The 24,421-nt window shown below is 41.1% G+C and overlaps 1 protein-coding gene across 2 annotated transcripts in view; it reads right to left on the reverse strand.

The window, feature by feature from the left end:
* The window catches only part of SH3RF1 (SH3 domain containing ring finger 1), a 112,116-nt gene that overhangs the window by 19,587 nt on the left and 68,108 nt on the right, over positions 1-24,421 (reverse strand). For both annotated transcript variants that reach the window (XM_053255380.1, XM_053255381.1), the window contains exons 5-10: positions 17,717-18,019; positions 13,664-13,774; positions 10,300-10,454; positions 4,532-4,702; positions 4,123-4,382; positions 2,656-3,008 (exon numbers count right to left, since the gene is read on the reverse strand). In XM_053255380.1, coding sequence (XP_053111355.1) covers positions 2,656-3,008; positions 4,123-4,382; positions 4,532-4,702; positions 10,300-10,454; positions 13,664-13,774; positions 17,717-18,019 — 1,353 coding nt within the window. The remainder of the gene's footprint in view (positions 1-2,655; positions 3,009-4,122; positions 4,383-4,531; positions 4,703-10,299; positions 10,455-13,663; positions 13,775-17,716; positions 18,020-24,421) is intronic.

Consider the following 24,421-nt stretch of genomic DNA (forward strand, 5'->3'; position numbering starts at 1 on the left):
GCATCGATATGGGTGTCAGTATTGAGGCCGAAGCTGATAAACCTTGGACGATGTCGACCATTGCTGAAGGCGAGGGATGCGGTGTATCCACACACGGTATCGAGGTCAACACCGAGGGGTGTGGAGAAGCACCAACTGAAGTCAAGGTCTGTGCCGATATTGATGGTAGCTGGGCAACTGGGACCTGTACCCCTATTGGCGATGGGGTTCGTTCGACTGTCGATGATCTGTGTCACTTTCCTGGTGGCGAAGTAGGCTGATCAGAAGCGGGTCGTTTGGTAGATTTCTGTCGGTCTTCCAGCGCACCTGGGAGAGCAGTCTTTTCCATAGAGTGAGTGGACATCAAGCTCAATGTTGCAGGCCTTGATGCTGAAGACATTTTTGAGGATGACAGCCTTATCGATGTCGACACATCCATCTTGGAAGCTCTTGGAGTCAGAGTCACGTCTCGAGGTCGATGACTATTTTGAATGACGTTTGTCTGATGCCAACATCGGAGGGGCTGAAGTTGATCTCGGCACCGGTTTTGGAGTTGCTGTTGACATCGAAGGGCGAAGCATGCTGGGAGTCAAGAGGCTCAAAACATCATCGTAGATAGCAGCCTGAAGACGGAGAACCCAATTTTTCCGTGTCTGTTTTGAGAAAGACAGACAAATTTTACAAGTGATGTTATACTCCTCTCCCAGGCATTAAAAAAAAAAGGTTATGAAGGTCCTTTGAGGGGAGTTTCGCCCTACAACCTTCACACCATTTGAACGATTTTTTCTCCTCAGCCATTATCTCGTAGTCAAGTCCGGGCAACGGTCAAAGTCCGGAGGATCGTCATCAGTCCAGTCCGAGTCAAAAAACACCACACGGAAGTCTGTCAGCCATTCCGAGTCACAAAATCTAACGTACTCTGTCAACCAGTCCATAGTCAAAAACCAAAAACAAACAACAGAGAGAACTCACTAGGTCAGAGGAACTTTCCAACTAACTAGGAGGCAGACTGAAGGTCCAAACACAAAAGCATGGAAAAGAACTGAGGGACTTCGCGTCACGGGCACACCTTAAATAGCATGCTCTAGCATGGAGGCATGGCCTGGCGCTTCGACTAGCTCAGGCATGGCTACCGCATGGCTCCTGTGCAGATGCAGAACCCCATTCTTATGGGCATTGACAGATCTCGATCCAGATCCTTCGTGATGCAACAAGCACGGTGGAAAAGAAGGAACTGAATGGAAAGGCACTCTCCTGCCAGAATTAATGGATGCGTCTTGCGCGCCTCGACAATACCAGAGAGCACCTCATGGAGCTTGATATTCCCCCGTGGGACTACTGTGCTGGTACAAAAGACCAGTTGTGAGGGAACATGGATTACCGCAGAGATCAATACTTACAGGCAATGATGTTTTAGAATAAAAATAGGAAAAAAAATACTATTAAAAAATAAGACACATTCTAACAGACCATTCAGGTAGCTCTTAAGATCAGGAGGCTGGTTTTTGTACGGTTGCAAAAAGATGGCTTGAAATCTCAATCCAAGGAGTATAATTACTGTTCTTTGTCAGGATCAAAGAAATGTAAACCCCAGCTTATCATCTAGCACCAAAGCCAGAAGCTCTCTGCAAGTTCTTTCTTGCCAGCAAGGAACTCCAATTTCTGCCTTGATTGAAAGCGAACTGAAATTGATAACTTAACTCCTTTTATAGAGAAACAAAGGAGAAGTTCTGCATATGATATCAGCTCATGGCTGCCACCTCTGCTTTAAAGGAACATAGAGATATTCTAGCTTCTAGGCAAGTGTGACTTGTGAAACATGTTTGTTGTGCATAACTTAAAAACAGGTTTCTTTCTCTTATGCATGGTTGTAGGCTTCATTGCTTTCTTATCCAGGCTGCAGTATATTAAAAGTTTCATTGTTTCTGTCAATAAATTTCTAGTTCTGCTATTTTACCAACAGTTAGGAATTACAACCCACTAGGGTGGTCTCTCACCAAGGAAACAGAAATCTGGTTTTACCACTTATAATAAATACTAAACCTGCAAGTCTGGCATTGAAGATGTATTATGAAATCCTCTAAATAACAATCTTTAGGGTTACAGCTAATCAGAAATATCCCAGGGTCTGGGCTGAAAGTAAGACAGACAGCAACCTTATGAACATAGTCAGACCACTGTCCATCTAGCTCAGTACTGGCTACACAGAGTGGCAGTGGCTTCTCCAAGTTTAAAGGCAGGAGTCTCTCTCAGCCCTATCTGGAGAAGCCAAGGAGGGAATTTGGAACCTTCTGCATGCAAGCATGCAGGTGCTCTTCCCAGAGCAGCCTCATCCCCTAAGGGGAATATCTTACAATGCTCACATGTAGTCTCCCATTCAAATGCACACCAGGGAGGACCCTGCTTAGCAACAGAGACCATTCATGATTGCTATCACAAGGCAAAGGTTATGTCTGAGACTGGCCAGCGTGTGGATGAGACACCACCTGGGAATCCTATGTGGATTCCACCACCATGAATCCCAGCAAAGAAAAAAGGTGTGATATAAATGTAAATAAACAAACACAAGTAGACCAAACAAAACAAAACAAAACCCACTGTTTGTTACTTTTTGTATACAAAATTAATACTGTAGCTATTACAAACACCCTGAGCCAGCCAAAATGTCATGCCCACCTTACTATCTCTGTCTGGTTTACCAACAGTAGTCCCACCAGCTGCTAATGTATTCTCCGGAGATGCTGGTGCTCCAGGATGAACAGTCACAATTCTCCCAGTTACATCACCATCCAGAGATGGAGAAGCAACAGGACAGTTTAATGATGTTGCGGCACAAGCCAATGGGACATTTGTCCGATTGATGTTTACAGCTGTGATGTAAGCAGCAGCATTTGAAAGCTGAGGTTGAAGCTGTTGGGAGGCAACAGAATGGTGTGGAATAATTACAGCAGCAGGAATAAGGCATGCTGAACTTTGAGCCTGAATTGGTGTCACGGTGGCTGTAGGTCTTTCTTGGCTGTGTATTGCAACTGCAATGAGAAGAAAGCATGAGAAAGTATATATTTTGTGAGACTGAAAACCCTAATTGTTTTGCTTTTTTTTTTTTTAAAGCAGCTTCCCTCCCACCATTACTTCCTCAGCCTCAAACATTACAAATAGCCCATGTGGTCATTTCAGTATAAAAACCCATGACTCCAAACCACCTAAGATACCTTATAAGATACACCTAAGATACCTTGTAAGATACCCGAGATACATTTCTGACCAGCCTAATGCTATAGCAACGTTAGTTAATATAACAATATTAACTATATAGAACAAAGCCATCTGTAAAGCACCTACACCAAGCAAAAAATCTGAGCCACACTGTGTGTCAGAACTGGACCTCTGAAGATAAGCAAAGCATCACACTTTTTTTTGTTTAATTTTTGCTTTCTTGAATACATTAGTTTTTAAATCTGGAGACAACAAAGTTGTAGACCAGTCTAAGGTAGGTTGCATCAGAGGCAACAACACCATGTTGGTTTTTGGTTTTGTGTTGTTTTTTTAAATTAAGAAAAAAGAGCAAGAAAGACAGCATAAAGCAAAAGGGTATAGGTGGGGAGTGAAAATTGGAAAAGAAGAAATAGAGAAGCAGGAAGGATTGACATATGGGACCTATATAGCAGGTTGGGAATAAAGGTGGGTTCCAGATCAGTGGAAGACTACAATTCCATCAAACGAACTATGGAGGCTTATTAGGGATATTCAGGAAGGACAAATCTGAATATGGACAATATTTCAGCAAAACTTTCAGCTGCACTAAAATGAAAGATTGGACTTTTCACTCAAATTAATGACTTCAATGGGAACTAAATGCAGATAAAACATACACACAGTGGAATAGTTACTTGCAACTCAACCACTCATCAAAAATGAGTGGTCGAGTCAAATATTTGATATACTTGCAGGTTAGTGACCAGCCCAAGATCATTCAGTGATCCTTATGGTCAGGTGGAGCTTGGACCCAAGTCTCACTCCACTACAACAGACTGGCCCTCTTCCCATATTTATTAGTCTTATCCACAATTAAAAGATTAACAACAAGATCCAGGAGATCTTGAGCCATCCCCTAAGTTAAGGAATAAGCAAGCAATGTATTACCTGTTCTAACCGCATTCCGAGCCTGGTTGACTGTCATTTGGCCAGTCATGTGCATAAGAACCTTGGTCTGTGGACTAGTTTGTATGTGTGCTGCAGAGACCACAGCTGTTGGTACCACACTGGTGTTCATTGCCACACCATTTCCCTGAAGTTTCTGCAAGGTTCCTCCGGTAGTGGAAGAGTTGACCATCGTCACCACCCGCCCTGTCTGTCCAGTAGTAGATACAGGGACTTTTGCTTGGGAGGCACTTGTCACTGCCCTGTCAAAAGTAATACAGAGTTTTTACACACACCTTAATATATCAGGCAAACCCTCTCAACAACGCACCACCACAAAGAAATAAACTGGATATTCAAAAAAGGTTGCTCCTTTTATTCTTCATAAGACATACTCAATAGAAAGCTATACCTTGTGACTGGTGCCACATAATTGCCAGGGAAAACACCAATTTTGCTTGTATGCATGGAGGTGCCTTTAAACCAGCCATCCTGACATCGTTCAAACACCAAGAACATCTCGCCTTTTCTCAATTCCAGTTCATCTTCTTTTCTAGGAGTGTATGGATAAATAGCAACATACCTGGAAAAGACATATAATATTTACAAAATTCTGCAGACTAATAAAAAGATGGAAAGAAACGCACGCTTCTTACTGCCTCAATGATACAATTTATAGATTCAGTTGCAGAATAGCTGCTGCTTGGAAAAGTAGCCAGAGCAATTTCAATCACCCAGCACAATCCCTTTTTCTGACTGAAATTGCTGCAGTTGGTGGGATCCTGCTTAGCACAAAGCCTTCCACATGGAATTGTAGTTCCATTTTAAAGCAGAAAGTTCCTAAGAATAAATAAATGAATTGAGCCTAAATCCACATCAGCCATTGCCATCTTATTCTATCTCTAATAGTAACTGAAAAGCCATTTCTACTTTTTAAACACTATTACCTACACAGAAATTAAGCTTACCGTATATACTCGAGTATAAGCCGAATTTATCAGCACCCAAAATGTGCTGAAAAAATCAGCCTCGGCTTATACTCGAGTCGGCTTATACCCGTTATAGATCTCACAGGTGTGGATCTTGACAGTCATCGCTGTCAATGTTGTAGTAGAGGGTGATGTTAGGGCTGGAGCTGAAAGCAGCACAGCCAATGGAGGAGCCGGTGTGGCCGATGTTGAAGGCAGTATCAACATCGATGCAGACAAAGTTTTTGGCATTTTGGGACTGTCAAAGGACCATTCTCCTTGTGCTTTCTTTTTAATGGTGTTTATGGTGGGACTCTTTAGGGAGATCCCACGGCTTCTTAAAAGCACCAGAGAAGACTAGGACGAAGTCTTGGGAGCCAAGCTTGACCTCGAAAGCATCTACATTGACAATGTTGATGGCATCAGGCTTGGCAGGTACATGGCGGTTTTGTACACCATGGCCCTTAAAAGCAACTCCCAACTTCTCCAGGTTTGTTTCAAGACAGAAAGACAAATTTTGCAGGAACAACAATATGATCCTCTCCTAGGCAAAGAAGGCACAAATCACTCCGGTCGGACTAGGGCAGAGTACCACGATGCGAGCATCACCTCTTAAAGGTTTTTCTCAAGTCCATCAGACCAGAGGCAAACAAATCCAAAATGTAGCGCAAAATTGAAGTCAAAAACAGTCTGAAAATCCAAAAAGCCAAATAATCAACTATGCAACTGTTTTTGTTTTCCAGAAACTGTGAACGAAGCAGCAAATTCCAGAGGAAGCGCAGACTGCAGCAGATGGAAAGGGACTGAGGAAATCAACACTCTGGGCCAAAGATATTGAGCATGCTCTGAATGTGGCTTCAGAACGCTTCAAGGAGCTGACGAATCCTTCCATGGGAGCTACTGCACAGGAGCAGAACCCAAAGTTGTGAATTATACCGGGTCACCAGAAAGATCCTTAACTTTGATTAAACTTAAATTGAGTCCTGCTTTTATTCATAGTGTACAAATGATTAAAACTGAAACATTCACCTCTGTTTCATATAACTGTAAAGCACTTCAGATACTGTCATATTATCCCATCTTTTAAAATTACCCTCTATAGCCATACTTTGCCTTTTTGTTTCACATACACATTCTTACCAGAAATACACGTACCCCAAAATTAATCATCACCACCTTCAGTAATCATTTTGTTAATGTGTTGATGGTTACTGCAGCTATAGTTGTTAAATTTGTAGCTAGAAGAATGTGGATGTGAAACCGGAAGGCAAAGTGTGCTACGCAGAAAGTAACTGTTAAAGGCAGAATAATATATGGCAGTGTCTGAAGTATATTATAGGTATATGTGATGGAAGTGAAGGTGACTACATTAAGGTTCTATTTCCATAGTTTGTACACTATGAACTAAGATTGGACTCACTCTAAATAGTCTGAAGATTTTTATATATTTAAATTTTTATGTGTTTTATACTGGTATTAGGTTGTGTCAGTAAGGAGGACAGATATAAGTATAAAATTTTTGTTTGTTATTTTATAGAGCAAGTTGTAATGTTTAAATTTTATTAAGGCTTTTAAAAAGGTACAAAAAGGTTTACTTGTCTGCTTTGAGGGGAACTTAGTGACAGCAGCAGAACTCCTCTGTGTTAGTTAGCATTTCCCCCTATGAATCTTCTAGAGCAGCAGATTCTGCAGGGTTCAAGAAGGGAGAGTGCTCCAGGTGGACAGCTGTTGCCAATCACCATGTTTGATAGTCTATAATGAAAAAAATGACCCACAGTCATTTTCTGATTCTAGATTGAAAAACAATCTAGAATCCATGCACCTGCCTTCTAAAATGGTGGTGATCACCATGTTTTTTACTCTAGCATGAGACAGAAAATTATTCAGGGTAGTTTTCTGCCTCATGCTAGGCTGAAAAACATGGTTATGGTTGGCATGCTTTTCAATCTATAATAAGGCAGGTGTGTGATTCTAGACCAAAAATTATAAGTAGGTGCACAGAGGGAAGAGTATGCCATCTTCAAAGGCTTTTGAATCTGATGCTGCTGCCAAGAGATATATGGAGGAGGAAGCTTTTTAAAACTCACAGAAACTCCACAGGTAGCATACCCTCTTGGATACTGTATCAGTATACACTGAGGTAGGTAGAGACTGACATGTCACATTTTGTAATGGAAGAACAGTCACAACAATAAATTCAAGTGGCCTGACTAGACATACATTGAAATAAATCTGCCCAAAGTGAAAGTGTAACTTATAACAGGGAGTTCAAACTGTGAAATGTTCAGAAGCACTCAAATAATAGTTTTATAAAAAGACCAAAATATAGACTGGCCAGTGACTCCGGGCCAATCTAATTTATCTCACAGGGTTGTTGTGCGGATAAACATAACCATGTATACTGCTTTGGGTTCCTTGGAGAAAGAATGGGAGATAAACGTAAATAATAAATAATAATAGTCTACTAGAGCATTGGATTTTTGAGTATAAATACAAGATGAAAAAGAGAGGAGAGCTGGTCTAGTAACAGCAAGCATGACTTGTCCTCTTAGCTAAGCAGGGTCTGCCCTGGTTGCGCATGAATGGGAGACTTGATGTGTGAGCACTGTAAGATATTCCCCTCAGGAGATGGAGCCACTCTCGGAAGAGCATCAGAAGGTTCCAAGTTTCCTCCCTGGCATCTCCAAGATAGGGCTGAGAGAGATTCCTGCCTGCAACCTCGAGAAGCTGCTGCCAGTCTGTTAAGACAATACTGAGCTAGATAGTCCAATGGTCTGACTCGGTATATGGCAGCTTTCTATGTTCCTAAGAACAGTATGTAAAAGCTATGTAATTTCAGGTTGCCTTACACTCAAGGAATTTTAAACTATTTTTCAACTGTTGTTCACAAAATAGGGCACATGGCAAAGTTTGTCACCTACTTCTTAGTATTAAATTTCAGCACAACTTGACTGAGCGTATACATTTTATGAGCGACTGAAAGTGAAAAGCTTCTGGGGAAATCTGAATGAGATAATCCCCCCGCCTTTTTTTGTTCTCACCTTAAATATAGAAGCACTGCAATGCTTCTAGTCATCCCTCACCAACTGCAAAGGTTACACTCTCATGTTAAGTGTCTGGCCCAAGATCACCCAGTGAGCTTTCATGGCTGAATGGGTATTTGAACCTGGGTCTCCCAAGTCCTAGAATGACACTCTGGCTTGATTTGCTTAGTTTATTTGGGCTGCAACGGCCCCTTGGGTTTGCAATTTTAATTTTTGGGAACTGTGAATGAAGCTCCTTTTTTGAAACTCAAGCTCTTTTGAGTTCCAGCATCTCTCTCTGCTTGCCATCTTTCTCAAGCAGTGCATACAGATTTTTTTAAAAAGAGACATGCTAGGAACTGTTGCCAAAGTGCCATGTTTTGGGGTAGCACAAGGAGCATCCCTCTAGATGTATTCACAACACGGAGCTATGGGATCATAGTCCCCATGAACTTTTCACCTTTTGAGTTGGCACAAACTGGTCATTAAGCCCAGGCTGAGGTTGGCAGTGTGCCTTCAGGTTAAAGAGACAACAAACTGAAACAGGATTCGGCCATCCCTCCCTAATGAGGAAAGCCAGCTAATAGACCTGTCAAAGCAACTTGGTCTGGGAGGAGGCACAACCGAGTAGAATGCTTCTCAGCAGAAGTTCTGAAATGGCTATTTCTCACCCCATTAAAGTTGATGAATTGACTAGTGAAGATAAGGAGAACGTTCATAAACAAATAAAAGACAAGACATGTATCTTTGCACCTGGGGACACCACAGTCTTGAGAGTGCGAGCGAACATTGCCTTATTGTCCTCACACAGCTACCTCTGCATAGCTGGCTCCTGCCTTTGTCCAGAATGACCCACCTAAAGTGATTAAGTAATGGATACTGTTTTGCACACAAACTCCTTGCCACCCCCCCACCCCCAGAAAGGGAGAAACCACCTGATTGACTCAGGAACTGCCCCAGGACACATGTTCAGGTGTAAGTACCCCAGCCAGCCCACAATAGCCTCGGATCCTGCTTGTATTTGTTTGTGATTCTGCCTGGATTCCACCAGCCTTCAGATTCACACATATGTGAGCTGTGGCTGCTGCTCCTCGCTTTCCATGCCTGCTTCATCTCACACTTTACCATAAGGAAGCACCTTTGCCTGGCCATAGTGCAACCATTGGACCCAGGAAGGATAGGTAATACTAAACTCTCACCTTTCCCAAAATTCTCTTGCCGCTTTTCCCTGCTTCTGTCCCCTCTCTCCAGCTTTTTTATTGCAAGCCTCTAACCAAGACTCTCATTCAGAACGCTAGCCAAATTACTGAATTGCCTAACCAAACTCTCTTTTTGCCTTCTGCGACTCCCCATTTTTACCCTTTAAAAAGCCTTGAAACTGTACATACATTTTCTCATTCTTTTCAATACATCAGAACTGCAAAATAGGTAATGTGTCAGAACTACACCCCCAATCCAAGCTAATTCCCCCCACTTTAGCCCAAAAGCACAGCTGGAGCACCTAGCCAATCACAATTCACAATTCAGAAGATATTACAATAGATAGCAGCTTTCTGCCACCACTCTAAGCTTCCACCCACTCATTAAACCAGGGATTCTCAAACTTGGGTCCTCAGGTGTTATTGGACTTCAACTCCCATAATCCCCAGCCTCAGTGGCCTTTGGTTGGGGATTATGGGAGTTGAAGTCCAATAACACCTGAGGACCCAAGTTTGAGAATCACTGCATTAAACTATACAAACCTCAGTATAACTGAAAAGTGTGACCTGAAACATTACCTTGTAGGCTACTGTTAGTTTTAATATTAATAATTTAGAATGTAATCAGTGTTTTGTCAGTTGTCCTTACCTCTCAAATGATGAGAAAACATCCTTGTTTTCTGTTAAACCATTTAAAAAAACTATTTAAACAATGTATATTTCCACATGTGTGTGGAATGGAACCTGCAGCAGCATATTATGTATCAAAACTGTAAATACTAACAGCAGCAAACCCACTTAATTACTAAGAGACATTATCTATCAGTTCATGTTTTGTAGCTTTTTCGTTCCTGATTACATTCTCCAGGCATTTCTCAGACCAGATGTGAAAGATTTGTTAGTTTATTGCAGAAGTACCTCAATTCTTGTTCTCATGCAATTCTCTGGCCCATTTCAAGTTCATCATTAAGAAATTTCTATTTCACTTACACACTTGGTCTTGGCTGTGAACGCAAATGCGCTATTTGTTCAGTTGATCCCAATGCAGATTTTTGTGCTACTCCTGAAGGCAGTCCAGCAGATGTTGGGGCAATTATTGTGGCAGATAACAGAGGTGGTGGTGGTGGGAGAGGAGGATTCACACTCTACAAAGACATGACATGTTACAATTTGCAGCAAAATACTGGTGCCAAAAGTTCTACACGCAGGTTCTAAGTGGCGAAAAAATATATGGAATGCTCAAAGGGTTTCTGTTTAAACACTGAAATGCAAATTGACAGAAACCCCAAAGCCTTCCAAAGAGTAGTTTAAATATCCAACTATAGTCCACTGATGTTTTGAAACCAGAAGCTGAAACACAATAAGAAATAATTTCAACACAATTGTTGAACTATTGTTACTACTTTCTCTTATTCTTGTATTTTAAGTGCTAGCCTTTGAAATTCAGGATTATTAAGAGTGGTAAATGTTAAACTGAGCAGGAGAGCTGGTCTTGAGGTAGCAAGCATCAATTGTCCCCTTTGCTGAGCAAGGTCTCTTTCAGTGTTCCCTGTAAGAGGGATTCCCAGATGTTGTTGACTACAACTCCCAGCATCGCCAGCTGCAATAGCCTTTTGCTGGGGATTATGGGAGTTATAGTCAACAGCATCTGGGAATCCCCTCTTACATGGAACACTGGTCTGCTCTGGCTGCATTTGAATGAGAAACTACATGTGCACTGTAAGATACTCCCCTTAGGGAATGGGGCTCCACTGGGAAGAGCACCTGCATGTTTGCATGCAGAAGGTTCCAAGTTACCTCCCTGGCATCTCCAAGATAGGGCTGAGAGAGACTCCTGCCTGCAACCTTGTAGAAGTTGCGGCCAGTCTGTGTAGACAATTCTGAACTAGAGGGACCAATGGTGTATGACAGCTGCCTATGTGCTTATGTTCCCAGCAGGAAGCCATGGGGTGTTTTTTTGTTTTTGTCTTAACAGACATATTTTAATGGGGCTCTGCTATGCCCTTGGGATTCCTTTTAGACCTCAGTGACAAATTTGGGGTGGGGTGCCAGCAAAAATCACCCCTCCCCCATAGCATGTGCAAAATGTTATTCTTAATATCAGCCAGTATCTGCTGCACTTCTGTGCTGATTTATATTACCCATACAAATTTCTCATATGGTTTTGTTTCAAAATTCTACCCCTCCTTCCCCTTCCAACCCCATGGCTCTATGTACCTTACAATAAAAACATTTTTTTAAAAACCCATAAAGAACATTAAACTTTTAATAAACTCTAATAATACTTTAATTTTGTCCTTACAACACTCATACCACTATAGCATATAAGTGAGACAACTGATGATATCTTGTGTGTCTTAAACTTTTCATGCTATGCATAAGATTTTCTGGATTGGGGCACTGATCTGACACTGGCATTAGAAGGGGAATAGAACAAGACATCACTGACATCTCCTAAAACCACACACAGGGAAAGAACATTAGAACAAAGCAGTAACTCTTCTAAAATCAGGACAAGTCTTCTTGTCTTTCAATAAGAATGCAATGTAAGTTAGTGAGGATACTCTGCTAGAAGGTATTCAACCCACCCATATCTTGGTTGATGAGTGGAAGTGATTAAAAAATGAATACTTTGCAGCTCTTATCAGATCAACAAGAATTCAACTAATGAAAACTAAAACAAAATTAAATAACTTGACTAAACAAGATTAATTGTTTTGCCAATGCAAACTGAAAAAGCTCAGAAACAATTAACTCACTATGACATACATTCCACACGATCACTGTGTGCACACATTAAGTACACATACTTGGCATATCAGCTGCTGGAAAGTGTCAGAAAACATATGCACAGACATACACACCTTGCTCAGCAGTAATCTGCAGATTTGCCCAGAAATATAAGGCAATGTACACATGATCTCCTTTACAAGAGCATCAGCTTCAAGACTAATCAATACATTTGCAAAAGCAAAATACAAAGTGTGACTAGCACCCATCATGTATTCTAAAAGGCATGCCAATTAAAATTTGAAAAACTAATTTTATGAATCCAAAGAAGTTTACATTCATTGTTCTTTCGTCAGCAAGAACAGTTTATTACATCCATTGTTGTGTAATAAACTGTCTTTCAAACTGAGGGAAGTGTCAAATGCCATTTGTGATATGACATAGGGGTTCGTTTTGAATACACTATAGGTACTTTGCTCTCCATATAAATATTAGGTTAATTATCACTGAACGAAACCTCAGCAATGAACATTCTTCCAGAATGTATCTAGACCTACAATCCCAAGATGGCCATACCATACTGGCATGTCTGGATGTAAGCCAAATTATGGAGCTCGGCATCAATAGTATGCTGACCTTGAAATCCACATGTTTTCCTCAAAACCTCTTTCTGTTCTTGTGCTACCTTCCTTATAGAGTTTATTCCAAAGAATATGAACAATTAAATTTCCTTATCCTAGGGCAGAAGAGCCTGGTGTGCTGCCCACTATCCAACTCTCAGCTGAGATGAAATGACCACCCCACCAGTGCTCTCCCTAATTTTTTTCATCTGTATTTGGAATGAGTTTTGTTCTGGGTGCAAGTATCAAGGCAATGTGCGTTCACTGCATTCAGAGTGGGACCTTCCTGTTTCAACCTGAGTGGGATCTGAAATTAACTGAGTGGAGATCAAAAAACGTGTGAGCGTGCGCACATGCACACGCCTTCGAGGGAACACTGCACGCCAACACAACTGCCACTGAAGCATCTTTCCTTGACAAAAAAGAGAAAACTTGATTTGACGTGCAGCATGAAAACATCTGGCTTTGAAAAAACTTTTATGCTGCCAGTCTTTGATGTCTTATTCTATACTTGTTATTGACAGTTGCTGTTTTAATAAATTTTATGTAAACCATTTTGTGAGGTATGTCCAAAAAGTGGTATATAAATACTTTAAATAAATAATAGAAAAAACAATTTCAGTGCAGTGGGCAAGGAAAAATTAGTCCTAGCTGCATATGCTTCATTCTAACATTCTTTTATAACATTCTTAGCCTTCTATGTTCCTACCTTTTTCCTAACTTTTGAATAAAACCTTAAATTATCAGGATTTCCATCTTCTGGAAACTTCTGGAAGCAAAATATTCTAGGAAGGCACAGGAATCTTTTAGAATTCCTAGTGTCACGGCATTATATTTTCATTGGACTAAAACGGGATATTATATACAACACAAATTTTAACAAAAGAGTTAAATTCACCTCAAACTAGCTTGCAGAATATGCAGCTTCCATACTTGCAAAAAAGCAAATGACAACTGAGATAAAGATATATCAAGAATTTTTATTTCTATCAAATGATACTTACACCAGGAGCAGTTTGGTAGGTGACTTCTGGTGGGAAAGTAAATGAAGGCCCTGTTGTTACTGGACTACTGGGTGGTGGGGTCACAATTAACCCTGTGGTACTGATATGAACCTGTTCATGAACAGATTAGAATAAATGATGCAATCACAAATCATAAATGCAATCACAACCAACCAGAGGCGGCTGGTGAGGGTGCAGTGAGAGGTACGCTTTTAAAAACTAATTATCTGCAATACCACTGGCACCTGAAAGCTGCTGCCAACAGCAGCAGCCCACCTGACATCCCACACAGCAGCTGCTGTGGCTCTGGCATTCACCTAGCCTCTGGCATCCCGCATGGCGGCTGCCACGGCTCTGTCACTTACCTAGCCTCCGGCATCCTGCACGGCGATTGCTGCAGCTCTGGCATTCACCTGGCCTCCATGCATGTGCAGAGGTCAGGTGTGTGCCAGAGGCGCAGCACCACCACATGGGATGCTGAGTGGGGCACCGCTGGCTCATGGTGGCTTGCAGGTGCTAGCAGTATTGCAGGTAATGACTTTTTTAAAAAGGTACCTCCACCGTTTCCCCAGTGCCGCTCTCACCAGCCACTGCCACCAAAACAAGTAACCTTAAAATGTTATATTGGGCTGATTCAGACATCATATAGAGCCATGATTAAACCTTGGCTTCGTGTGGCATCTATGAGCCTTGGGACTTATTCTATCCAAAATTAAGTAAATCATGATCTGAACCTAGTGTCTGAAGACTGGTTCAGATCATGATTCATTCTGAAACTCTGGACACAATAAGTCAAGATCAGTTGTTTCAGACATCACAAGTGATCCTGGCTTCTTTCCAGCTACAACAGGAAGCAGAAATAGTCCAAGGCTCAAATGGGCAGCAAGAATGTGTTTCTGAGGCTTGGGGACAGCCAATGTTGATTAAACACTGAAGCCAATGTTTAATCCTGAGTCCATGTGATGTCTGAATCTGTCCACTGAGAATATTGATTTTACTGAATTATGGAGGTACACTTTGGTTGAAATCCAGACTAATGACACACTGACAGAAGAGTGTTTTCTGTCATGCAAAAGGGTACGGTGATTTTCAGCAATCCCAACTTTCTTCTGTACCACCCATAAATATGCTCCTGAGGGCTGGTGGATGTCCACCCTTAACTTTGCAGTAGAATTGTGGGCTATACACTTTAATGTAAATAACCTTGACTTACTATTTTTAATTTATATAGCATAGAGTTAAGACTCTATGTCCAAAGCATTAGATGCAAAGATTGGTTTTTAAACTGCTGAATTATAGGGATGTGCAAATCAATTCATGTACAAATTGATTTGTACCTGAATCTAGCTGACTTGGGTGATTTGGAGACAAACAAATTGCCCCTGTGCAGTGTTCCCTCTAACAGGGATTCCCAGATGTTGTCCACTACAATTTCCAGAATCCCCAGATGCAATGCCTTTTGCTTGGGGATCCTGGGAGTTGTAGTCAACAACATCTGGGAATCCCTGTTAGAGGGAACACTGCCCTTGTGGTTCATTGGCTAGATGTGGATCCAAATCGAATCACGCCAGATTCTATTCGAATCAATTTACAATTTGGATTCCTCCTATTAATTCCCCCAGATTCCCAGCTTTCATTAAAAAAGAAAAAGCTAAGAACTAGCCCTTGTAGAAGTGGAGTTATGGAGCAAAATGTATGGTGACTATTTTTCAAGCGTTGGGATTTTTTGGTGTAAAATAACTTTTTCTTCATAATGAATTCCTATGAGGATTCATTACACACTTTCATTTCTTCTATTCATTTTGACTGGCTTTGGACAGTGCCAGCTGTTAACTGCTATGTGCCAACTACACCCCCTCCCACCCGCAAGGCAGTGGGGTACTACTCAGTTTATGTTCTAGGAATTTTTTCAAGTGTTTAGACTCTTTGGTGTCTAATAACCTTTCCTCATAATGAATCCCTATGAGGATTCAATACACACCAAATAGTATAAACACCTCAAAAATTCCTAAAATATAAACAGAGTACCCATTGGCTTGCTGGTTGGGGGGTAGATGGCACATAGGATGCCACTAACAAAATGAACAGAACACATGAAGGTGTGTAATGAAGACACCAAGTAATCTAAACACTTCAAAAATTCCTTAAAAAATAAATATTGTGTATGTGTTTGCGGGGGGAGTGGGGAGTAGATGACACATGGCAGTTGACAGTTGGCACTGTCCAATGACAGTCAAAATGAACAGAAGAAATGAATGAATCCTCAAAGGGATTCATTATGAAGAAAAGTTATTATACACCAAAGAATCCAAACGCTTGGAAAAAATAGTGACTGCACATTTAGCTCTATAACTCCACTTCTACAAGGGCTAGTGCTTAGCTTTAAAAAAAATTAAAGCTGGTAATCCATGTTAGGATTAGAATAAGGCACCTTCAAATCCCCATTATTTCCTATGGTGTAAATATACAGTTAAAAAAACACCCGCCCCATTAAAAATTAACCTAGTGCCCCACTGCCTTGAAATTTGGGTGGTAGGTGTCACCAGTGGGACCTACCCACCACCCGAATCTGGTGCCCCTAGGACCTTTATAAGTGATCTGAATTGATCTGAATCAAAATTAAATTGAATCCAAATCAAATCTGGGGTGGTTCGAGGGGACAGATTTGGACACAAAACAAATCAGAGGTGATTTGATTTGGGCACAAATCAAATTGAAAAATTGATTCATGCACATCTCTACTGAATTAGTACATTAATAAAGTATAATCAAATTTTCATATCATCTATAAACTTTAGCAATACTTTAGCAATTCCCCAAAACTCTTATACTTGCACATTCCATAGCTAAAATTCTGTTGTTCAGAGATAGCTGTTTAAAGAATATAATCAAAGACTCAGCTCAGCTCAGACATCACAAATCCGTTGTCCAAACTGTGCTTCCTCCTCTGCTCCCAGAGGATTCCTTCCTCCCTTTCTTGGTTTACTCCAATCATAATTTGCTGTGATGTCCAAATCAGGCAAACTATGGTTAGTGTGGACCAACAATGGTCTCCAAACTAAAATGTGAAAACATAGTTCTAAGTGAGTTTGCAGTCTCTGGTTTAGAGACAATTTATAGTATGGCTAGCCATAGTTTGTTTGATTCAGAGGTTATGGCAAACAATGTCTAAATTGAAAATCATGGATGGAAGGGGGAAGAAGTGTATGGAAAAGTGAGTTAACCTGTGTGGTACTCTTGATCGCCAAACTATGGTTTGGCAACCAGGCAATGGAGCTCTTCTCACGATCGGTGAGAAGAGTGCCTTTAAGGTCTGTAGGGAGAGTGGGTTTCTCTCAGTCTCATGGCAGATTATCACTTACCCTTTGCTGGGTGGGCGGATTGCTCGCCCTTGATGATTGGCAGCCCTCCTGCTGGGCGCCCGGCCGCTCCGGGGGTTGGGTGCAGTGAAGCGCTGCCGCAGATTCATGATCACAAAAATGAGGTCAAGCGAGCGCTCACTCCCTCAACCTCATTTAACTAGGAGGCTTCACAGGCGGGTTTGCCGCCATATAGCCACCGGGATCAAGCCCAATCATAGTGGTTCACACGAGCATGCAAAACCGGGCTGGGCTCCCTTAGCCCAGTTTTGCACGCTCATGTGAACAGCCCCAATGTGTGATTTCACCCACAGACCTCAAAAGGAACAAAAGGAACTAAAAGTATTTGTAATACATAGTTAACTGCAACTGATGATTTTGTTACATCCTTATTCAAAAAGTCAACCAATCTTTTCGTTCATACAAAATATTTAAAAACCACATGTCATGGATATGCTTTTAACACAAGGCTATTTCAGCTGAAAGAAGCCTTTCAGTTATTTAAAGAGGAACAGAACTTCAGGTTATAGCACTTCAGAGTGCATGATAATTGTCCCTTTATATATAATTAACGACTGCTTGCACACACTCCAAAAGAATCAGCTGCAATTATCTTCCATCTGTTTTGACATCTTTTACATTGTTCATTTAAAAAGCTATGATATGTTTTGCATTCTTCTTCCAACAAAATTACCTGAGAAGGTGCACTGCAGGAAAGGCCTGTAAGTTCACTTATACGTGCTGCAGCGGTGGGGTTACTAGAGCTGATGAGGACAGGAGGGCTGATTTCCATTGAGTGACGATTCTGAGAAGACTGTGAGGCCTTGTTGGACATGGTAAGGGAGGTAAAGGAGTGCCTTTTTTTGGTGTTCTTCTTTGTATCAGTGTGCTTTTGAACTGAATTGCTATGGGATGCACCAGATGTGCCTTCTCCAGAATCTCCTGTAGAACCTGAGGGTTTGTCCAGTTCTATCAGCTGCTTTGCTGTTGTGTTAAACTACAAAACAATCACACATTATAAATGCTAGGGCTGCCACATAATGAATGTTAGTTCATTAATCAAAGTTGCAGTTTATATTGTTGTTAGAGCATTTGAAAAACAAATACTTTTTTTAAAAAAGGTGTGTGTGTGTGGGGGGGATGCATTCAGACATCATACAGGACTATGGTTTAATCCTGGTTCTGCATGATGTCTCTGAGCCTTGAGTTTGCATACTCGCCAAACCTCTTCATGCATGAGGGAAGCAAGGTTGCTACTTCCAATCTTAATTTAAAATCAGCCAGTATTTGCCATGATGTCCAAATCAGAGTTTGAACACAAGCCAAGATATGAAACTGAGATTACCATCCGTGATATACCAAACATACACAACACAGCTTAAACACTTAGTGACTCAATGGTGACTTGAAGATTAGTACCTATATTTTCAAGTATTCAAGTGTTTTATGTACATCTTCTTAGTTAATTAGTTAACAAGACTTTTAGCTAACTAGTGTACCACAGTTCTTAACAGTGCACTATGATCTAAATGGTTTCAGATTGCTTACACCAGAATAGGTCTTCATACATTTGCAATGTAAATGCAATTTCGAATAGTACCTCTGCCATAAATTCATAAGTTAGCTAGAGAGAATGGGAAATACTCTCTCAGATCGATTGCCTCCTCAGCAATATAGCAATAATACTGATCTACTTTAAAGGTTTTTTGTTTTAGGATTATAATAACAAGAACACCACCATGCCAGAGACTGAGATGGAGTAACCATAGATATTGATGGTCTTCCTGTACTGTTCAAATGGTATCATACTTATGTGGATGGTATTCATTGTCAGTTGATACTTGTAACATATGCAAGCTTCTGTTGCATAGACTCCATGTGTATATTCCAGTGAAGACCCAAATCTGGGTCCCTGAGGTTCTGGCCACCCTGCTTACCACATCCAACCCTGTGCTTCATTCTTGGGAAGTCAAGAGGAGCAGATGCTACTGAGCATGTGCAGTAGTGTCATTATGCTCCCCATAGGAAAAAGGATATAAAAACACTTTAAAAATCCAGTGGCCAGGTCTGGCCAATAATGTGTTCACACGAATCAATACAATAGAAGCTCTAAGTAAAAATGGCCCCAGTACTGAGAAAACTGTTTCCAAAATGGGTGTGTTTTGAATGAAAACTGACAAATGTTTTTGGGTAGGCTGTAGGGATTGTAACTGCCATTTTTCATCTTTTTGCTGCTTGAAATTTCACACACACCCTTAACAATGGAGAGCCAACAGGCATTCTATAATTCCTTGATCATACTGTTTCACACTCATTTTTTTAGGTGTAGAAGCCACCACAATGAACATTTCCTCTAGTTTTTCTGCATACTATCCTCAGGATGCTCAGCATGCTATCTTATTAAAAAACACAGAATATTTCAAGAATACCCACTTTAATTGTTTTATGTTAATCACCCAGAGACGAAAGTTTGGGCGGTATAGACGTTTGATAGATAGATAAATAAATAAATAAATAAATAAATATGCTGTGTGAATGTAATGAACAAAGTCACCCCATGATGATTTCTGCAGCTGAAAAGAGTGAATGTGCAGTGAGAATTAGGCACTTTGCAAGGAACAACTTTACAAGGCAAACAACTGTAACTATACACAAGTTACGGATACTTGTGATGATGGATGCAAAAATATGGTCTAGGCCTGGGCATTTTTAAGTGTTTATGCACAGCACAGACAAGTTATAAAATGTTGAAAAAGTATATTCAAATGTTTTTAATGGAACAGACCAATACCCTAGTCTGATAACAACTTCCTCCATTTATTATTGATATTTAATTGAAAGGCCTGATCCAACAAGTTCTAAGATTCACATACATAAGTATATGTACTGCATATGCAGTAGGGTATACCGCAGGACCTTTAGTTTCTGTGCAGTATGGAGTTGTTTAATATAAATTGTACACACACACACTCTACACAAAAATGAAAAGTCCTGTGGTATGCATTTATGGATGTGAGCCAAACACTTAATAGTTTTAAAATGCTAATAGACATTTTTTATGCTCATTTTATGTTTTTAAAAATTTTCTAAGCCCACAGGCACCCGCATTGCATACTATTATTACTAACCATTTACATAGTAATTTTAAGAGATTTTCAAAATGTTTATGATTTTCATCTTATTTTCTATCTGTGAAACCCTGAGAGGTAGATCTATCATTCCTATTTACAGTATTGAGACTGAATGCCTGAATGCTAGATGAAATTCCCATCAAGCCATGAAGTTTACTGCAAGGCTTTGAACAACTTGCTTTCTGTAGTGGCTAGCCTACCTCACATCATCATTAAAAGGACATCCAACATAAGAAACTGGGCAAATACACAAAAGACAAATGGGACATAACTTTATACGTTATGCTCTACATGGCTTATACCTCAGGAAGGTTATTGGAGAGGATCTTGTTAAGATAATTAATGCTTCTCTGAGGGAAGGCAGGATGCCTCCTTGTCTCAAAGAGGCAATTATTAGACCACTGTTGAAACCTGAATTGGATCCTTCAGAATTAGGCATTTATAGGCTTCTCTCCAAGATCCCATGGTTGGGCAAGGTGATTCAGAGGGTGGTGGCGTCTAAGCTTCTCGCATCCTTGGAAGAAGAAGATTATCTGCTTCATTTCAAACTTGCTTTCGGGCAGACTATGGGACTGATACAGCATTGCTCAGACTGTTGAATGACCTCCAATCAGGAATCGACAGGGCAAGTGCGACTCTGTTGATCCTTTGGCTCTCTCAGTAGCTTTCGCTATCATTAACCACGATATCCTCCTGGAGCGCCCTGAAGGGGTTGGGAGGCACTGCTTTGCAGTGGTTCCGCTCCTACCTCTCAGGTAGGTTCCAGATGGTGTTGCCTAGAGATGACTGTTCTTCAAAACAAGAGCTATTGTATGGGGTCCCACAGGGCTCCATTGCTTTTTAAGTTCTACCTGAAACCACTGGGAGACAGAGATCATCAGGGGATTTGGTACAGGGTGTTATCAATATGCTCATGGCACCCAAATATATTTCTCCATGTCAACTTCATCAGGAAATGGCCTACCTTCCCTAAATGCCTGCCTAGAGGTGGTAATGGGCTAGATGAGGGAGAATGAACCAAGGTTGAATCCAAGCAAGATGGAGGTACTCATTCTGGGAGGTTGGAATTTAGGAAGTAGCTTAGATCTGCCTGTCCTGGATAGGTTTACACTCTCCCAGAAAGAGCAGGAATGTATCTGGGAGCACTGGCTGCCAATAAGTTTTTGGGCAAAATACAAAGTGCTGGTTATAACTAAGAAAGTCTAACATAGACACTTTGAATTTCAGAAGAGGAAACTTCTCCAAAATGAGGAGTATGGTGAAAAGAAAGCTGGAAGGGAAAATCAGGAGAGTCACTTTGCTCCAAAATGCATGGAGTTTAATCAAAACCACAATACTAGAAGCCCAGTTAGATTGTATACCCAAAAGGAGGAAAGGTACTACTAAGTCCAGGAGGATGCCAGCATGGCTAACAGGTAATGTCAAGGAAGCCATAAAAGGGAAGAAGATTTCCTTCCGAAATTGGAAGGCCAGCCCAAATGAGGAGAACGGGAAGGAACACAAACTCTGGGAAAAGAGATGTAAGGTGACAATAAGGGAGGCAAAAAGAGAGTTTGAGGAACATTTAGCTAAAAGCATCAAGGGGAATAACAAAAACTTCTTTAAAAACATCAGATGCAGGAAAGCTGACACGGAGGTGGTTGGACCATTAGGCAATGAGGGGCTATTTAGTTTAGAAAAAAGACGACTGCAGGGAGACTTGATAGAGGTCTATAAAATCATACATGGTGTGGAGAAAGTGGATAGAGAGAAATTCTTCTCCATCTCACATAACACTAGAACAAGGGGTCATCCCATGAAATTGATTGCCAGGAAATCTAGGACCAACAAACAGAAGTATTTTTTCATACAACGCATAATCAACTTGTGGAATTCTCTGCCATAAGATGTGGTAACAGCCAACAACCTGGATGGCTTTAAGAGGGGTTTTGAACTTCATGGAGGTTATCTCTCAGGTTGAGGCAGCGGCCAGGACGGCTTTTCATCAGCTTTGGCTGATAAGCCTGCTACGTCCATTTCTGGAGATTAACGACCTTAAAACAGTGGTGCATATGTTGGCAACCCCCAGACTCAACTACTGGAGGACTATAGGTCACCTCCAGCTATAGGAGGAGGGCTATAGGCCACCTCCAGCCTCAAAGACAGGATACCTCTGAGTACCAGTTGCAGGGGAGTAACAGCAGGAGAGAGGGCATGCCTTCAACTCATGCCTGTAGGCTTCTAGTGGTATCTGGTGGGCCACTGTGTGAAACAGGATGCTGGAACAGATGGGCCTTGGGCCTGATCCAGCAGAGCTGTTCTTATGTTCCTATAAAGTCCTGAATGGCTTGTGCCCAAGGTATTCAAGATAACGCCTTATTCTTCATGAACCCCACCACCTATTCAGATCATCTGGAGAGGTCTGGTTGCAGTTGCCATTGGCTTGGTTGGTGGTGCCTTGAAACGAGGCCTGTTCTAAGGTTGCCCTGGGACTTTGGAACACACTTCCTAATGAAATTAGAGTTAAGAATGTGTACAGAACCAGCTCCCTTTGCACGCACCCGTGCTGCACACACGGCACTTCTAGTGACTTCTGGTCACTGCAACAATGGGGCGGCAAGGAGGTACACTGCCGCCCTGCAAGACTATTTCTACACAGAGCACCAGAGGGGAAAGCGTGGCTGGGGGGAGAAGGAAGTGTTGCTGGGGGGAAGGGGAAGCGTGGCTGGGGGGGGGAAATGCACCCTCCCCCATCCTTAAAGCCACCCCAGCCCCTGCATTCGAACTGGTTCGAATGCGGGGCTTCTGAACCTGTTCGGTGCTCTAAGAATAGAACGCTGAACAGGTTCATACACATCACTAATTAGAGCCTTCCCTTCTGTACATGTTTAGAAAAAACCAAAAAATGAGCTGAAAACATACCTGGCTTTTAGTTTATAGTTTTAAAGTTATAGAGTTTTTAATCTGTATTTTAAACTGCTTTAATTATGTTAATGTTTTAATTGTGTTTTTCGATTATGAACCACCCAGTGACTTGTATAAAGATTGTGTTAAATAAAATAATAAATAAAATAAATAAGGTCAATACTATTCCATGTATCATCTCATTATTATAGTGGGAAGTACCACTGCCTGTCATGCTGGAAGCTAGTGTTTGATTACCTGATAAAGAAAGAAGCTAGAGAGAGGGACCATAGCTCATTGGTAAAGCCCGTACTTTGTATGTCTAAGATCCCAGATTCAAGCCCTACTTCTCTACAGAGAATTACAAGTAGATGGACTGGAAACTTCTGTCTGAAACCTCTGACACTTGTTGCCTGTCTGAATAGATAAAACTGGGTTAGATAAAGAAATGCCAGTATATAAATACAATACGTCTGAATTTTAATACTGAAGGCTGAACTCAACTGGGTGCCTAAAAATGTGTCTGCAAGGAATATTTTTCAGGATCAGATGTGCTCTTCATGCCACGCATCACTAACACTGGATTTTGCTTGTGGGCAGCCAAGAAAATGCTGAGAGCTGCAGGATGGCTCAAAAGACACCATCTGCACTCTTGAAAGGAATAATGCCACACTGCATCATACATACTTTTGGAAGATTGCTGCATGCTCTTCTGGTTTAGCTGTACAATGTCAAAAAGTAGTATAACAAGCTCTAATGCAAACAGGACCACTGACAACTAGGTACATTCAAGTTCAGAATAGCAATGTTTTCAACACTGCTTTAGTACTGATGAAACTAAACAATGAAACATTTGGTGAAACAAATGTTTAACAGCCTATCTACAGTGTTATTTTTGCTACAGGCTATAATTATCCCTATTTTATTTCATGGTAAGGGAACATAACTCCTGAAATATGGGCACACTCCAATTTGTATTTTATTATTTTAAATGTTTCAAGGTTTCTTTTCAGGATTCTAACCCTTTTAAAGAGTATGGAATAGAATTAGGCTACAATTCAAGCTTTTCAGATTAGGTGTTTGCAGCACATAGAAAGATCATTTTTGCTGATCTTTCCCCTCTCTCAAGTCCACTGGGCCCGCACCCCAAATTCTGCCCCTGAGTGTTGCAGGGCCCTATGGAGCAGGGCAGTATGTACTATGAGAGGCTGCAGTTGAAAAAGGGGATCAGTGAGAGGGGATAAATTATGCATGCATGGAACTTCTTCCATTTGTTATATTAGTGTAGGATACAACTCTTTGTCTTTTAATTATTTGTGAACTAATAACATACAGGCCATGTAGAAGAACTAATATTTTCAAAGTACTTTGAAACTACCACTTGA

Source organism: Hemicordylus capensis, chromosome 5 (genome assembly GCF_027244095.1).
Source record: "Hemicordylus capensis ecotype Gifberg chromosome 5, rHemCap1.1.pri, whole genome shotgun sequence".
Taxonomy (NCBI): Eukaryota; Metazoa; Chordata; class Lepidosauria; order Squamata; family Cordylidae; genus Hemicordylus; species Hemicordylus capensis.